This window comes from Merops nubicus, unplaced genomic scaffold, assembly GCF_000691845.1.
Source record: "Merops nubicus isolate BGI_N331 unplaced genomic scaffold, ASM69184v1 Scaffold51196, whole genome shotgun sequence".
NCBI lineage: Eukaryota > Metazoa > Chordata > Aves > Coraciiformes > Meropidae > Merops > Merops nubicus.
In genome coordinates, this window is record NW_008614072.1 from 1 (window position 1) to 12,488 (window position 12,488).

At 37.9% G+C, this 12,488-nt stretch overlaps 1 protein-coding gene across 1 annotated transcript; it reads left to right on the forward strand.

Moving 5' to 3' along the window:
- Positions 1 to 407: 407 nt before the first annotated feature.
- Positions 408 to 2,720, forward strand: COMMD2 (COMM domain containing 2; the record flags this gene model as incomplete). The annotated part of the gene is made up of 3 exons (XM_008942069.1): positions 408 to 490; positions 1,856 to 2,029; positions 2,523 to 2,720. Coding segments are annotated over 3 exons (455 nt in total), but the record flags the coding sequence as incomplete, so codon positions are not given.
- Positions 2,721 to 12,488: the final 9,768 nt, after the last annotated feature.

Sequence of the window (12,488 nt, forward strand, 5' to 3'; positions counted from 1 at the left end):
GGCTCCCGGAGGTCGGAGGGAGCCGCGCGGGCGGCAGCGCGGGGACTGCTGAGCCGTGTGTGCGGTCGTGCCGGGAGCAGTGCCGGGTGTTGGGTTCGGTGCTGGCTGGAGGGCCCTGCTTCTCTTAGGCAAAATCTGCAGGTTGCCCATTTCTGTACTGGTGTATTCATGACTTGCCTTTGCACGTCAGCTTGTAGCATGCTCTATGTCAGGCCGTAAGAAATTGGGTTGGGTTTTTATTGGGGTTTTGTTTTGTTTGCTCTGTTATTATTTTAAGAGTCTGCAGCCCTTTACTTTCTTTTCTACACGTATTTTGGAAGTTAGCTTTGGATAAATTTGCAGTTCTTTACACCATGGCTGTGGCAGCTTAATAAAGAAGTAAAAGGTAATTTGTACTTTCTTTAAAGAAAAACTTAACATCGGTGTTGACGCTGTTCAGCATGGGGTGGAAGGACTGTCTTATCTTCTTACTGAAAGCTCCAAGCTTATGGTAAGGATTCTTTTGTGTCATGAATTCAGGAATATGCTCAAGGTATATCGTCTAAACACTTAAAGCTCTGAAAATACTGATGATTAGGGAAAACCTACTTCGTAATTCTGATGACGTGTATTCTTGTAATTTAAAAAAAAACCAAAAGTCTCTTTTGCTGTTCCCTTATTGAAATACTGTATCTGCATGGATTGGCTAGAAAACGCATCCAGTGTCTGAAGCTAAAACTTTACATTTCAACCGCATGCAGCAAGAACATGCAGTAATTTAGTCCATATACAGAAGCATACTTCAGGATTAAATTCTTGTCTGAGTAACAAAACTGGAGAGAGGATTGTTCTGTTGTTCAGCTACTGTACAGTGTGTGTGAGAGCTTTTTCAGCTCCTGCCTTTAGAAGTTTTGATGTGTGTAAACATATTAAAAGAACAATAGTTGGATAATTACTGTTTCCATTGGAAACATTTTTTACTGTTGATGTAGTAGAATATTTGAACAATTAAAACATGGAGAAGGGATACAGAGACAAGTAATTCCAATTAAACTCAGGCATTGTTCTGAAAGGCAGGTGTGGAAAAGTTTGAAATATTGCAGAATCTTCCCTTGAAATAAAGTGACTTGACTGACATAAGTTGTGGTGCAGTATGGTAGAATATGGTTGGTTGCAGAGCGTGTTCATGGTATGGATATATTGTAATGGTATGATGATTTCTGTTGAATAAACATCTGCTTCCACGAGGATGGACTAAGCTTATCCAGTTCAGCACAAATCATAGACTCATAGGCTGGTTTGGGTTGGAAGGGACCTTTTAAGGTCATCTAGTCAAACCCCATGTACTTAACAAGTACCTGTGGCATTGACCTGTGGGAATTGGTGTTTGGGGGCCACTCTGAGTTACTGGAACATGAGACTTCGGGTTGCACCTGGAGCTCACTTACATGTGCAGACATTCAGATCTGTTCAGAGTATTGATCACTTGAATGTCAGGATTACACTAATGTACTGTTGAAAAATTTGTGATCAAAATACATATTTCCTCATGACAAAGTTCAGATGCGCTTGTGTGTTGCATTTTGTTCTATGATAGAAGGGCTTAAATGTGAGTGTTGAATGTTTTTCTTACAAAAAAAAAAATCTAAAACTGTTAGTGAAGCTTATGCAAATCAGCAGTAATACATCAATGTGTGTAAATCACTTAAAACCTGAATTATTTGTTTTGTCCTAGCTGTGGAAATGTCCTCACACGTTCCTGCAGAAAAGCAGCTGCACCATACTCCAAATAATGTTTACTTACAGTTTTATTTTTTTCTCAACAAATAACGGTTATTACACAGTCCTGTCTTAAGGCCTGAATTGCTATTTCTAGATCTCTGAGATAGACTTCCAGGATTCCATTCATATTCTGGGATTCTCAGATGAATTGAACAAATTATTGCTCCTGCTGTACCTTGATAACAGGAAGGAGATCCGAAGCATTCTCAGTGAGCTGGCACCAAAGCTTCCCAGCTATCACAACCTGGAATGGAGACTGGATGTGCAGGTAACTGTGGTTACATTTTCAGTATTCTGTATTTTACTTTTCTTAAAAAATCATAAACAATGGATTTATATAATTTAAAAGTAGCCGAGGCAGCAGTTTTTCCTGTATTTAAAACTGACATAATTTCCTTATTGCACCACCAAAGATAGTTAGTTATGAGATGAGCAGGGTATGTAATGATGCGAAGTATTTGTTGTTTTATGAAAATTGAATTCAGAGCTCTATTGGCATTTTAAAAATGTTACTATATATTAAATGTATTTTGTCTTAATTATCACCTGATTTTCAGAAATATTATGAAGACATTGGTTAAAGGGGAATAGTACTGCCTAATAGTAAAACTAAATAATAGATTGTGTATATTTTTAATGTGGATGGAAAGGATTTTTAAGCAGCCCTCTAAGTGGGTCTTGCAAACCTGTTGTGTGTTTTAAGTGGCGAAGTTGATAACCATGTTTTGTTAATTTCTGTTTCATCTGAACGCCTCATACAGCTTGCAAGCAGAAGTTTGAGACAACAAATTAAGCCTGCTGTGACTATAAAGCTACATCTTAACCAGAATGAAGATCTAAGTGCCCAAGTGTTGCAAACTGACCCTTCTACCCTCCTCCACCTAGTTCAGCAACTGGAACAAGCCTTGGGAGAAATGAAAACAAACCATTGCAGAAGAATAGTGCGCAACATGAAATAGCATTGATTGGTGGCTGCTGTCTTAATGAGCAGTTTGTCAAACAACTGAAAACAATGTTCATAAATACATTTTGAGGAAAAATAAACATCTGGATCAGATTAAATGCTTTTCTGTGTCGGGATCTTGAGCCAGTAATTGTAGACCAAATGTCCTCTGGTGCTAACTGTACACACCTGCCTGATATAAGTCACTGGCTTTGCTATACGTGCAAGTGGTGACAGTCAGTGTGCTATGCTGAGAATTTCTTTAGTTCTAAATTAGTATAGTTCTACATGAGGTTTCCTACATTAAGTAGAGCTGTCTCAGTGTTATATGAAGCTACACACTTATTTTTACGTTATCAATTAGGGGTTTTTTCCCCTTGGTTTTGCTTCTGTTTTGAAGCTGCTTGGTTGTTTTAAAATATACTGGAGGGAGTGATACTTTACAGGAATGTTTCTTCCATGTAGACTCATGTATGTGTAACAGTACATACTGGGATGACTGCCCTCTTCCTCCAAAGGATTCCGTCAGCTTGGAGGCAGGCTGGGTGCTACACTGCTTCTCTACCCTTACCTAGTGGAATAAAGTATCATCACACTAACACTCCCATTTTGACAAAGCCAACTACAACCCCTGCTAGGCAGGCTCATGCATGCTGCAGAAAGCAGGTATCATAGAGGACCCAGTGGCCTAGACACAGGTCACCATGCTGATCACACATGTAAAGGTGATCTGAAAAACCATAGAAGTAAAACCATGGGCGAGGAGGCAGATTAAGACTAGTGTTAAATTCTGGTAAATCTCATCTTTGCATTGTGATGCAACAATTTTTGTTCCCCTGTGTGGATTGGGTGCTCATAAAGGAAAGACCAGCTAAGAATTGCAACATAAATGATGCTTTTCCATTTCACTAACAAAAGTTATGTCAAAAGCCACTTTTCAGTTGTATTTTATGAAATATTTTGCAGGTTTTGTGACTAAGGTTGAATAGTTTCACTAATTAAGGTTTTACTGTCACTGGTCAGGGTGCATCATAAAGTCCATAAAGTATATTGGAGAGGACAAATAGGCAAGAGAGAACCTTAACCTACAGATTCTAGCAATAACTATACATGCTGTCTTTGATAACAACACCATAAATTTTTGTATTAATTGGGTTCCTACAGTCACAAATGCATTATTTTCTTACTGTTTTGAGTTTTTGTACCTTTAAGAGGTACTATTTCCAATGAGACCTACATGGCAAAACTGCTTTAATCAGTAACACTTTTAAGCTTTAAAAAGGTCCATTTTCTACAATATGGAGTTGCTTATTCTCTAATTGCTTTGTGTGGGGTGGTGACATGAAATTTGATTTCCTTCCCATATACGAACCAGCAATGTATTTAATTTACCATCCATATGTGGTGGCTTTTTTCATAGAGTTTTTTTTCACATGTAGTATGTGATAATTAAATGCAATCAAATGTTACAAATGGGATTTCTGATTAGTAGTTTTTTTTGGTAACTAGCTTACATTTTCAGGTGAAATGCAAGAGCAGCCTATATATAGGCGAGTGTTTTCTCTTCATTCCATCTCTCCTCACTATAGCCATGGTCTAGAACTCATGGCAGCAAAACGGGAGTTTTAGATACAAATCTTAGAAGCTTTTTGTGTCTCATTATTGCCCTATGAATCTGAAAATAATTAGCTTTCTGTCTCTTAAACTTTGTGAAAAAAGAGAACTAGCTGCTGTGGAGCTAGTTGGCATCATGGCAAATGCTGCCAGTTTGTATGCCATGTCCTGAAGCGTGTGCTAAGAGGGAAGGGGAGTATTTCCTTCAGCAGTCATGAGTAAAGTAAACAGTTCAAAGTGGATTTTGTGAAGACAGAACGTCCTTACAAAACCCACACTTTCCCTTTTTTTTTTGAAGCCTTACAGTAGTGTACAAGTGAAAACTGCCACATGGAATGGTCTTGTTTCCTCTAATGAAACATTGCCTGAATTGAAGATGGTCAAAGTTACACTTCAAAGCTGGGTGAAACTTGGAGAAACTCCTAACTCTGGTGGTGATCCATGAACAAACTCTGGAAGAAAAGAATAGAGAAAGATCCTTCACATCAAGCATGCTGCTTTTGAATTGTACCTTTCAGTTTGGGGAGAAGTACTGAGCCTGCAAAAGCAGCTTCATGGCAGTTGAGGATTTTAGCTGGACTACTAGAAAGGTAGGTTGTCTTTTTGTGAGGTGGGAACCAGTCTTTTACAGCACTGCAAATTCTCCCTTTCGCAGTCTTCATAGTGCCTGTAGCAGCTACTGGGGGCTTTGCAGCTGCAGCGACAGAAGTGCTAATGTGCAGGCAGAGCAGAATAGTATCTAAAACACCAGGAGAAGTGACTGTGCAGCAAGCAGCTCTCACTGCTGTTGATGTAGTCGAAGCGGTTTGAGTTGCCCGGGCTGGAGCTGTAGTACTTGTATAAGTGCTGTTTTGCAGCACAGTTGAAGCTGGAGAGTGAAAAAGCATCTACTTTAGCAACCCTTAGGTAGCGCTAAACCAAGAATTCACTCATAGATTTGGATTTTTCAGTTTTAATGTAAACTCTATCTAAAATTAAAGGTGACATATGAAACTGTATTCAGTATAACTTGTTTCCTTTCATGAATTTGCAGTTGCGTTATAGAAACCCTTGAGCAAGACATAGCGAGTTCAAAGTATTATTCACAAGCTGTTAGAAACAAAAATGCTGCTACTTTTAACCAGCTTTTAAAAATTTGCTCTTGTATGTAGCCACTAAAAGTTAAATTTGGAGCCATTTCTCTATTACTTATTTGCAAGTCTGGAGGAACTGATCATTGATTTTATAACAGCAAAAAAGTTACTTTCAACTTGCCTCTTAAAAAGTTAAATAACTTTTTTTTAAAATGACTAAGCAAATTTGATTTGTAGGTAGTGCAGCATTTTCATCTTGAAGCAATTTACAAACATCAGTTCTGAATAATCTGTGAGGAAGTTGTGTGTATTGCTGTTTCATCTTTAGAAATCTGTTAAGCTTGGAACATAATCTGTTACCGTCAGTGCAGGACTTTTGTATGTTTTGGTTTACTGCAAGTTTAACTTTGTTTTGTAGAAATGTCCTCCCCATGTACGTGCACTCACTTTTGGTTTTATGAAGCGAGCAACTTGTGAATGGTTCCCCCTTTTTATAGAGCACTAAATTCATGCACGTGCAGAGTCCGAGTATGTAGGACAACTAAAAATCCATCTAGTTTGAGCATAGACTAGGTTATTTTCTTAAAAGCAGAGTTTGGATCAGATCTTCCCTATATGCTTCTCACAGATTGTATCCCAGTTTATTTCTTCCTGGTCTAAACAGCAGAGGGCAGAAAGTTTGTTTTTTATGATCTACAAAGGAGTTTTGATATATGATCATTTCCAGTGTTTCTCTTCCAGTAAGAATTGCTTAGTCTCAAGAGAGGCATAACATCTTACATTCCATAAGTGGAATGTGTTTCACCTTATCATTTCTAAGTTTATGAACAATTTTAAATTGAAAATAAAACCTCCAGTTTTCAACCACTGTAAAACACTGTTTCTTGAATCTGCTGATTAATTTGCTAAGCCACTTAATAAAGAGCTTAATAGAAATAAAATCTTAAAACTCAGGATGATGTCACTTGGTGGTATAAAATGTTTATATTCTTGTAAGCATTGATTAGACTCCAAAAGCAATGCTTTTCTTCCTCCTGCTTCTTTTTTTTTTTAATCCTTTTGAATGAGCTCTGTATGATCACTGTCCCTTTTCTAAAATCTTGTTTATATTTCTTATCTAAATTCTAATCAATTCCCCATCTCTGAAGTGTATCAAGACTCTCCTACAAGCTTTATTTTCTTGTACTTTTGCCTATCCCTGCCACATTTTCTTGCATGCTTTTAATGTCCTAGATTAAATTAGTTGGATGCTCCTTGAATTTTATGAGGGAAACTGTTAACATTTAAACATCATTGGAGTTAGTTTAGCTATACAAATATATAAATAAAATCAATATCTGAATTTTGGATTAAACCTAAAATTCTCATTGAACAGAAAATGCACTGAACTAAGATTTCGGTTTAACATTGTATTTTGAATTTAATGTTAAATGTATTAGACCTGTTTTAAATTTAATGCTGTTCATGAAATATGTCCAGGTATAGTCTCAAAGGTATGAATGGAGATTTTGTGTCAGTTCCAGTTTTTGTAAGAATGCCTGTTTTGTATACTGTGACTTTGTAATATTAACAATAGAAGTGTGCAGGGAAGGAAGTCCAAGATTAGGAATAACCTGGCAAAGCTCAATGAGTAAAGCTCTGATGTTGCTTGCTTAAGAAAGGGAAGGAAATCTGTCACTGTATGCTGGGCTTTGTGGTCAGATATATTACAGCACAATCTCTTTCTTAAGGACTCATGCTGATTTTATTTTCAGGATATGTATAAATTGTGTCAGTTTGCTTCTTGCAGTTGTGTCTTGAAATCTGAGATTTCACTCACTGATCAGATTACTTATATCAATAGAAACCCCTATTATTTAATTTGGGGTTCTGGGTATTGATTTATTTGAAATGCGGCAGGTTTTAAACATTACCAGTTGTTCTACTGAAGATGGAGTAGTGAGCATACTGCTTTTATGTGCATAAAAGTGCAGTTTTTACTGTGATTCTATTGACAGAATTTAGGAATACATTTTAGGAATTACCATGATCATGAGCTTTATGACTTGTTGAGTCTAGATTCTTTATGAGAACTTCCTCTAAATACATAAGGACTTTGCTACATTTTAAAAAAGTGAGATTTTGCCATTTGTCAGGATTTTGTAATTTTTAGAGGTTGTTGTGCTTTTTAGAAAATATTCTCCTCAGTGATCTGTGCTTCTTCACATGACCTGAATATTGAGGGAATTCCTAACTGTGTCTAATTCAGGGATGTGTTTTAAAATCTCATATCACAGGGAAGTCTTGCATAGTCTCAGAGTAAATGCAATTAAGAAGTCGCAAGAAAGCAAGATACATACCTTTTACAAGTCAGTCAACAGATACCCTGAAAAGGAGGATGCATGCAGGTTGAGTACTTCTATGCAGGCTACTTTTACCATGCACAGTTTTTTTTTCATCCTTTTTAAATAACTTCTGTAATCACACCTTTTAATTTTTTAATACCTTGTTACACCAGGTCCAGTATTTCAGATCTTCTTCAAGGAAAACAATATGTCACTACAAGCAGCACGAAGCAGCATGGAGTCCCCAGGCAGGTGCAAAGAAGGAACGTTATTTACAAAAACCCGGCCTTCTTATGCCGTTAGTCGACCATTAGTTTACATACTTTTTAGGCACAAAAACCCCACTTTAACCAACCACCAAACACCACGGTGCAAACACCCAGCATGCCTTCCCTCCTCTATTCTAGCTGAGTCACTCTCCCAGAGCCCTTCTCTGCTTAGCCTGAGTTACAGGCCGGAGCTGTGATTTTACCAGGCCTTCCCTTACAAAGCTGTACCTGTCGGCTACAAAACAATTCTGTCTTCCACTCTTCCCAGGTATCGACATTAGAAAAACATAAAATTTTACCTGTCAGACTGCATCTTCACTTTGCAGTCTCTCAGCAAAAGGATGGAGATGTTTGCCTGTTTCTGTCTATCTAAAGGATAAAGGCTCTCGGTGGCCTGCACAGGACCACCCACTCTTGGGCTTTTCCCTGTGCAGCTAAACAAAAAGGGACATGGCGAAGGAGAAGTACTTCCTTTTCTGCTTCACTAGCTGCCTCTGCTGTCACCTGCGTGCTCGATGGCAGGACCACATCTTAAATGATTGGTTTTAAATGGTCAGCTGTAACCCTTCCTAGAACAACAGTGTGCCTCTCATGCCTTCTTGTTTTCTCACAAAGGTTAAAAACCAGTATTGAGGATGACATTGCAGGCAAAAAGAAAATACATGATGAAAACAGGGACTACTGATTGTGACCATTACTTCCGCTTGCTAGCAGAAATAGAGGATCCTGCAGTTCAAAAATATGCAGAACGCGTCATGTAGGACTCACCTTTTGCAGAGAGGGCAAAAGCTGAAACACAGCACCGAGCAAAAAGCAAACCAACAACATTTTCAAGGTGTGTTAAAAAAAACATGACATTGCCTTTATTTTTATTTATATATTCACTTACTAGGTGACAACTGTTATGTTTTACACTAACAGCAGTAGCAGGATGTTGGACTCATTAGGCTCTGTTTCAAAGTAAATCATTTACTTTGAATTTGCTAGCTTGGAGATGTTGGCAGGGGAGGTATGCTGACCTAGCTACTTTGGTGAAACTTTGTAATATACACCAGCTCTTTGTTTTAAATAAACCACATCACAGTTGACTACATAGGATCTTCTTGGAGTGCATTCTGAGGTGCCAGCCAAAGTCTAAAAGCTACCTGAGAAACAAATAGCTGTGAAAAAAACACACATAGATAAAACCCAGAACCTTAAGCATTGACTTCTTTGTTAAAAAGCAATATATTTAATATGTTTTATATACATTAAATAAGATATACTGAATTATACCTTTCAGAAGAAGTCTTTTGAAAATTAGATTAATATAGAACTATTAGCAAGAGCATAATATAGAAAAAAAAAAGTCTATCAAAAAATAACCAGTTGCCACAAGAGCAAATAAAAATTATTAATTTGGATGACAAACTCTATGTTTTTTAAAATGTAAATTTGTGTGTATGATGCACATGTATAGCTTTGAATAGTGAAACTTAAAGGACATGGTTAATGTTCCACTGTATTCTTTGTTCTCCATTATTTATTTGGGAGGAGCAGAAGATTTTTATATATGGCTCTTCTTCACTGAAGTATTACATGAAAGCAGTAGATGTAGTCTTTGACTGCTTAAAGACTTTGCACAGTGTAGACCCAAACAGGAAGCAGGAACTGTGCACACTCTTCCTCCTCTGCACTGTGTGATTGTTACTTTGTACCCAGAAAGCAGGAGATTTTTCCACGGCATCCTGAATGTTTTGTTTTATAATAGACATCACACACACATCCTCACCTAAGGAGGCTTTCTCAGAAAAATATTAATGTATGTAGGGCTTTGATACAAAGCAGTGATTAATCTAGATTAAAAATTATAATGTGGTTTTGTTTCTTCAAACTATTAGATGTTCACTATCTAAGGGTAAATTTGAAAGTGCATTGATTTCTTCTGTTTGCTTCGCATTCCACTGAAGTATAGATTGAATTTGCTGCTACAAAATGTACAACAAATGGGGAATCCTCAAAGTACAGTACACTTTTATAAAACCTTCAGTCGAACAGAAGTCTGCACTATTGAAAAACATTTGAACAACATGTGAAATTGAGATAAAATAATCCTATTGTCTTATTTTTTGTAATATATGATTGCATAATTAGAAGAAATAAGTAATTATAAGGAGGCTTTCTATGTCGCATTTGTGGTTTGGTTCCTTTATTACTTAATCCACATTGTGATCGAAGTGTCATTGTCTTCCGTGGACTTGAACACATTGAGTCGCTTTCAATAAAAGCTGGTGGTCATATCCTCTTTTTGTGTCCAAAGAAGGAAGTTACTATTTTCTAAACAAAGAACAACAGTACAATGAAAATTTATTTTTGCAGTTTTAATCACTTTCAGATTAGTAAAGATGCTTTAGCCTACACTAAGTCATACAGCAGCTGATCACATTATTCAATAAAAAGTGAGCAGAAATGCCATCATCTTGCTGAAGAACAGTTCTAGCTGTAATAAATACTGCTTTAGAACAGATGTGCATATACTTGCAAGATGCCACACTGTCTTGTGGATGTGGTTTAATTAATGTAGATGAGATGTTGCCATGAATGAGATCATAGGAGCCTTGCCTTGAAAGGGCACATCATCTGGAAGGGGTCACAACTGGTTGATGGGCGTACCTTCGTTCACAGATATGGAGGCATGGAGGAAGCAAAAAAAGCCCTTGTAAAGGCTTCATGAAAAATCACTCCTGTTTAGGTTGTTATCTGTACAATAACCACATGCACACACGCACACAATCATCTAACTACAAAAGGTTTTAAACAAGGAAGTTGCAGGGAAAAAAAGGATGTGTAGGATTTGCAATAACCTTGGAGCAGGTGCTGTAACTAGCACAGCTGTCTGAGCTAGTAAAAAGGCTACCAAGAGACCTCCTAAGGAAGCAGGAGAAGAATGGTACCAAAGCTAGCTTGGAAAATTCTGAGGGAAAGGAAACATAAACAAATCTCAGGAGTACTGGGTTTCCTGATGAGAAATATAGCAGATATGGGGAAAAAAAAGAAACCACAAAAAAAAAAAAAAACCAAAACAAAACACCAAAAAACCCAAGGAGATCTGCCAAGCCAATGGAAACATGATCAGGAAATGTAAGGAAAACTAAATGACAGGGAATATTTGTTGAAGCAAGGAAATCAGGAAATGCACAGTCAAGATCTGTTCCATGGAGCTAGTTGATTCTAATCCAGAGTTTCTGTACAGGCTTAAATCATGACTCAGAATCTGCATCACCAAAAAATGTAATACTGATCAAGGAATAAAGAGCATCCAAGAGTCAGGTCTGAGTTCTAAGCTGGGGAAGGCAAATGAAGTTCAGAATAGTTTATGCTTCTTCTTAAGAAATGAGTAAGAAATAAGTAAGTTTAGGGGAAAAAAAAAGACAATTACCTAAGAATTTTCTAATATAGACTCTGATTACTGAAGAGTGTGTGTTCTTATCAATCAGCATAGCTTAGTCCGTCCAAAATGCAAAATAAAATTAAGAACTGCATTACTGAAATAAAGTATGTTTTCATGGCAAATGTGTGATATCTGTATGTGTGTAGTCATGAAAAAACACTCACTATATGCTTCCTACTGTAAAAAACAACCTCAAAGTTGGAAACTGAACAGTACTATTCTGTATAGATGCAGCTACTGTATGGAAGTGGGCAGATTCAGGCTGGACATGAGGAAGAAGTTCTTCCCCATGAGAGTGGTGAGACCCTGGAATGGGTTGCCCAGGGAGGTGGTTGAGGCCCCATCCCTGGGGGTCCTTAAGGCCAGGCTGGATGAGGGTCTGGGGCGCCTGATCTAGTGTGAGGTGTCCCTGCTCATGGCAGAGGGGTTGGAACTGGGTGATCCTTGTGGTCCCTTCCAGCGCTGACAGATTCTGACCTGTTTTAGCAGAGGACTTTAGAGCCCTAATGGCTCAATGGTTGGACTTGATGATCTTGAAGGTCCCTTCCAACCTAAAGGATTCTATGAAGCAAATTCTGATCACATTGCCATTCAAAAACTCTTCCAAGTGCACCAAAAAATGAGACAAGATTAAGGGGGAAAAAAAAATTGTCTGTATTACATTTACTTAATAGAAAGCCTCAGGAAAGCATTTTGATGACAGCTCTGGCTTCTAGTAAAGACTAAATAGAGCACAAGTGACTGTGACCAGACAGTCAGGATAGAGCCACAGCCGCACGTGATATAGAACACCTACACCTAGTGAGCTGGAAAGATTTATGATACAAAGCTGGACAGAATTCGTACCTGGCAGCAAAGGGCTAAACCTAAACTACAGCAAAGTAGCTGTAGTCGATGTCACTACGAATGCTTCCTTCCTTTTCTCCCTACTGGCACAGCATCACTGAATTTTGGTACGAAGCTTGCATGTGAATTAATTTAACCATCACTTTGCTGCCAGAAATTGTTATCACCCATGAACCTCCTGAAGCGAACACTGAAGCAAAGCGCACAGCTGTCGCGCCCGGGGCAATG